At 35.5% G+C, this 6000-nt stretch overlaps 1 protein-coding gene across 1 annotated transcript in view; it reads left to right on the top strand.

The window, feature by feature from the left end:
- Window positions 1–6000, top strand: part of LOC111629864 (serine-rich adhesin for platelets-like) — a gene marked incomplete at its 5' end in the record, with an annotated part of 115231 nt that overhangs the window by 56620 nt on the left and 52611 nt on the right. The window contains one exon of the mRNA XM_023373774.1: window positions 2070–2284. Within this exon, the coding sequence (XP_023229542.1) occupies window positions 2070–2284 (215 nt within the window). The remainder of the gene's footprint in view (window positions 1–2069; window positions 2285–6000) is intronic.

Here is a 6000-nt window from a genome sequence, read left to right as displayed (position 1 = left end):
TGTATAAATTAACACTCCTAAACCTTATAACTCCAGTAATAAACATTTAATAGCAAACTAACGTTTTCAACCGTACATTCGGTCTTCTTCAGGTTTAAAAAACCAGTTATATTCGAACATGTGAATGCATAGAACAAAAATTCTGAAATTATTTTCAAAAAATGGAACTTTACCAACGTAATTTAAAAGAATAAAAAGTTAAGCGTGTGCATTGCCATGGCAACGACATGTTAAATGTGAAAATACATTCCTATAATGACATATATGTGCTACATACGTTGACTTACATATAATGACATAAACGTGCTACATACGCTCCTATAGTGACATATATTAATACACAAAATAGGGGTGTGGCTTCTAACCACTATTGTGGTCATTGCCTGTTCCTTCATAGCAGTATTTCCAAGCGTGTGACAAATTACCAGCATCCTTAGAGTTAATGCAATTGGTGCGTAACCCGGCTTTGTAAATTTCAAGTGCCTCAAGGTTTCGTAGGTGTTCTACACGGTGAGACAGTTTAATCAGTTTGGCCTCATGTAGGTCAGCTCTTATGCCTGGTTCAGTCGCAAATGTTGACAGGGCGGTGGTGTGCCTTTTATTAATGATATCATAATCGTGCTCCTTCAATCTTTTATTCAATGATTTTAGCACAAAGGCACAAAAATGTACTCCACCATGTAGCTTTTCAACAAACAAGAGCAGCAAAAAATAGAGATGACATGCACTTTGCTGGAACAATTTTGTTGCCTGTTCATCCTAGACGAGAAAATGAACATAAACTTTCTTGTTGACACAGGTTCCGACATATCAATCTTTCCAGCCTTTTCGTCACAAAAGAAGTGCTCAACTCAAATGACCTTGATGGCAGCAAACACAACTGCAATTCATATCTATGATCAGCAAACACTCACTCAATTTTAGGTTAAAGAGAATTTTTTGCAGAAAATTTCTTATTGGCAACGTGTCAACAGCAATAATAGGCACTGATTTTTTTGTATCATTTCCACTTTGTACCAAATCTCAGATGCAAGTGTCTCACAAATGAGCTCTCCAGACAAATTATTAGAGATCTTCATCTATTCCATTAAGGTAATGACTGGCAACTCCATATTTCATAAGATATTGGAAGAATTTCCCAAGATCATCAGACCACCACATCCTAATCAACATGTGAAACACAGCATTATACTGTACAGTACATCATATAGAAACCATCAGTCTGCCCATAAATGTGAAACCACGTTACCTAGCACCCAGTAGGCTTAAAATTGCCAAGGTCGAATTTAACAAGATGATAGCTCTCAGCCATATGCAAACATCAAAAAGCAATTACGGATCACTACTCCACATGGTCACCAAGAAAAGCAGTTCAGATTGGTGACCTGTGGGCTATTATTGTGCACTAAATGCACAAACCATAAGGACAGATATGGCATTCGTAACATCAAAGATTTCACATTGGAACTGCACTAAACATAAATCTTCTCGCACATAGAAATCAAGGCCTATCATCAAATACCCATTTATCCATGCACAGCATTATAGCTGTTTTGTGTCATTACTGTACACAAAACAGCTATAATGACACCATTTGGTCTTTTTGAGAGCATCAGGTTGCAATTTGAATTGTGCATCTCATCTGCAACCCTTCAATGGTTCATTGATGAAGTAACCAAAGGACATTTTCCATATATATCATCTATGACATACTAACAGCATCATACTCCCAGGAAGAACACATCTTTCATCTTCATGCCTTATTTCAATGCCTTCAAGCATATAGATTGACATAAATCCATTGAAATGTACAGTACTTTTAGTGTACCATTAATCAAATTTCTTGGACCTCAAGGATTCAGGAAAGGGTCTAGAACCACTCCCTGATAGAATCGGAGCCATCTGAGAATTTCACAAACTCTCGTCTCTCATCCAACTTAGGCAGTTCTTAGGCATAATGAATTTCTACAGGAGATGTATTTGTTGAGTGGCACACATTCACACCCCACTAGTGCATCTGCTAGAATAAAAAAAGAATGGGAAATGTACATCACTCACTTGGAAAACAGAATCACTATCTATGGAATGGTCAGAAGCAGCAGAACAATCATTCATATCAGCTAAGAAAGCACTGTCCAAAGCCACACTCTTTCATCATCCAGTACCTGGAGCTAAACTATGCATTTGGGTAGATGCAGCAGTTGGCAGAGCACTGATGCAACACAACACAACAGGAACCCATTGCTTTTATCTCAGCAAAACTGAAACCAAATCAATGCAACTGGTCAGACAGAGAACTATCGGCAATATACACATCAATAAAATTATTTTGTCACATGTTAGAAGGCTGGGAATTTATGATCTACATGGATGAAAAACCACTTATCTGGTTTGTTTGAAGGTGTATATAAAATGTTCACCATGACAAATGCAGCATCTCAATTTTATATCTCAATTTTCTATGGACATATGTCATATTTTGGAATGGCCAATACAATAGCAAATACTCTCTCCCACATTAAGATAGACTCAATTACCTCTGCTTTTCCTCTAGACTTCTAAGAGCTAGCCGCAACGCTAGCTACAGATTCAGAGCATCATCGATTGTTAAAGGATCTTATGTCACCCAGACTAGAGTTGAAATCCTTTTTACCTAATGAAATTGACTTATATTGTGACACATCATCCGGAATCCTTTGCCCTTTCATGTCACATAATTTCCAATCACTTATGTGGACTTTTGCATCCAGGAGCAACAGCAACCACTAAACTAATTTCAAGCTGTTATGTTTGGCCAGGGATTTGGAAGGACATCTGTCAGTGGACACGACATTGCATCCTCTGCCAGAAATCAAAAATCCACAGCCACAACCAAACACCAAAAGGAAAGTTTACACTTCTGGAAGCAAGATTTTCCCATCTTTACATGGATCTGATAGGACCACTTTCACTAACTGACAGAAAACACTACTGCCTTACAGTGATAGACTGTTATACCAGATGTCCAGAAGTCATCACAATTTCCAACATATCTGCTGAGCCTTTTTCTAAGGTTGGATCGCAAACTTTGTATACTTACTACCATTACCACTGTTCAAAGGTGCCAGTTTGAATCAAACCTTTTCTGAGAACTGACCAGACTTCTCAGCACCAATTACATCCATTCAGCAGCATATCATCCCCATTCAAACAGATTAATAGAATGATTACATAGCCATCTGAAGGCTATTGGCACATGAATCCATCAAATGGACTGATGCTCTTCTGGTAGTTCTTCTAGGTATTTGTTCAGCACTTAAAGCCGATATAGGCACAACAGCAGCAAAACTGTTATATGGCACCCCATTAAAATTATCAGCTAATATCAACAGCCCCGATACTCCATGAATTTCTTGCAAATCTTCTGTCAGTTAACTGAAACACCACATGGCCAATCTGAAATCACTAGCAACCTCCTCTGATTCCACAGAAAAAATTTTCATTCATCCAGAACTGAAAGAATGTAGACATATTTTCTTATGATTTGACACAAACCAACTGCCTCTTTGTCAGCCTTACTCAGGTCCACACAAAGTGCAAGATAAACATGACAAAACAATAGTAATTGACATCCACAGTCACAAATCCACTTTCTCCATTGACAAAGTAAAATCAGCATATATCTTACAGGATGAATTACTCCAGCAATCCAATATCAAACCCATCCAGTCAAGACCATCACAAACCGCATTGTTATTTCTAACAGCCAACAACAAAAAAACTGAAAATAACCTCCAAACAAGATTGGATCATTACCACAAGATCAGGCCATCGTGTTCATTTTTCTAAAAGACTAGTGACCATAATATAATATTAAGCAACTCCTTCCACATCAATTGTATCTCTTGTCCCTCACTGAGGGTTACTCTATGGCAAATGCTACCTTCCCCATCTTAACTGTTATGAAAACAAGCAACAAACTCTGGGTAGTATGCATCATCATTTCCTAGAATGAGTCTAAACACACCCAGTGAGTACCATTAGTTGTTAGCCACAACAATGAGACACGTGTACAGTTTTTGTGATGAAGACAATAAACTTAGTTGTTGGGTTATAACCTTTATATCATTTATTCTATCACATGCGGTGACGAAAATGAGACAACCATAGAACCATACACTATTAACATTGATTAAACCAGTTATAACATTTATATCAGCAATATGATCCAGGTATATGGGTATTTTTTAGATAACCACTTTTCTGGTTCTCTTGTAGTGAAGCATTTCTGTTTTTAAGTAAATCAAACACCATAGGAGGCTGTAATGTGACAAGTCATTTTCTGATATTCAGCAAAAAACTATATTATTATTCTGTAGTAGTTATCCCTGTAATTTTAATATGAGTGGTATCAATGGTTTCAGCTGTTTTGTGTAGGCCTGCATTTTCTCATCTTCTGTGGTGAATGCTCTTTATTAAGTTTCTAATTATTATAGGTGAGTAGCCACAGGAATGAACTATTTGTTTTATTTGGAGAATTTTTTTGGTACATACGTCAGTTTCACAAGTAAATAAATTGCTCTCCTTAAAGGTACCAAAGGTAGCTATTTTGTATTTGAAAGGGTCTTTTAACTTGTATATAAGAAGGGACCATTGTTAGTTTTCAGCAGATTGATTTTGTCATGACCACATTCTTTATGTCTAGAGATATCCAAATAAAGGAAATATTTGAATGTATTGTACCTTTATAATTGATCTATCTGTAGAGTCATAGTCTACAGCTGTAGTATTTTGTAGCTCTATTATAGTGTATAAAAATAAAATGTTAAATATATCTTACAAAGACAGTTTCATGTATGGGCTTGGCCAAACCATAATGGACATGGGAGAAAAGCCCTTTTAATGATCAGAATGAATCTGGCAACATTTCACTCCTATGGATGTTTTTTGGTGCCATCTTATTCTTGTGCCTTAGGTAAAGAGTAAGATAAATAATAAAATAAGATGCATAAAACAGTCATCCTTACACTTATGTTATTAAGATGCACCATCCTTACACATATCTCTATCAAAATATGGAGTTGTTGTTGAGATTAGTATACCTGCAACTTGTTAACTGCTTATAAACTTGACACCTTTCCTTTGAATATAGTTTTTTACTAATTGGAAGACAATAACAAAGAAGAGGGAAAGAAATAATAACTAATTGTTATAATGAGTGAAATTGCAGAAATTCCATTATCNCTACTTTCATTAATTAATTAATTATTAATAATAATATAAATAAACTACAGGTAAGCAGCATGTGTTCTATGAGAACTTCACAGGTTGACAGATAGATTTTATAAAAAGTAAAGTAGATTCTTGAAATGTAGCACAAATTATCTTTAAAGTAGTCCAAAAAATAGAAAGTTGCCCAATATAGTAGCATAGAGCCCTACAAATATCTCAATCTGCTATTTGTAGCCCAATATTGGAACACCAAAACCCAATTATATTTTGAGATAAGAGAAAAAGCGTAGTCAATGGGTAACCAGATTGACCAGATTAGAATTGCTTGTGGTCTATTGTTCTCTTATAATAAGGAGCATGTAAACTTTGATCTAAACATGAGTTAACGTATGCATATTACAGTTCAGACAGAATTTTCACTTCAAATTTCAAAGTAGCTGTATTTTGAACTAAGTGAATTCCTTAACATGTAAATCCCTATGTCCCTGGCCAGGACAAACTAACTGGATTTCAAACAATCTGAGTTTGAATTAATGAGGATTTCCTGTATATTTGAACTTCTAGTCTGAATCAGAAAACACATGATTTTTTTAAAATTAAAAGATGATTAAAAATTGCATCCAGCATTACGGCAATTTCATAATAAATAATTTCTCATTTGTTCTATAATTTTGCTAAATTATCTGCTTTGTTAGATCAATAGAAGTTACATTGTTACATAGGTGTATAAGCTTAAATCCGCTGCTTTTTAGTCAGAAAAACACACATTTTTTTCTTAGAAAGCAAAAA

This window comes from Centruroides sculpturatus, unplaced genomic scaffold (genome assembly GCF_000671375.1).
Source record: "Centruroides sculpturatus isolate CEXI.00-Female unplaced genomic scaffold, Cexi_2.0 scaffold548, whole genome shotgun sequence".
Taxonomy (NCBI): Eukaryota; Metazoa; Arthropoda; class Arachnida; order Scorpiones; family Buthidae; genus Centruroides; species Centruroides sculpturatus.
The sequence above is the reverse complement of the archived record's forward strand: the minus strand, read 5'-3'. Positions and strand labels throughout refer to the sequence as shown.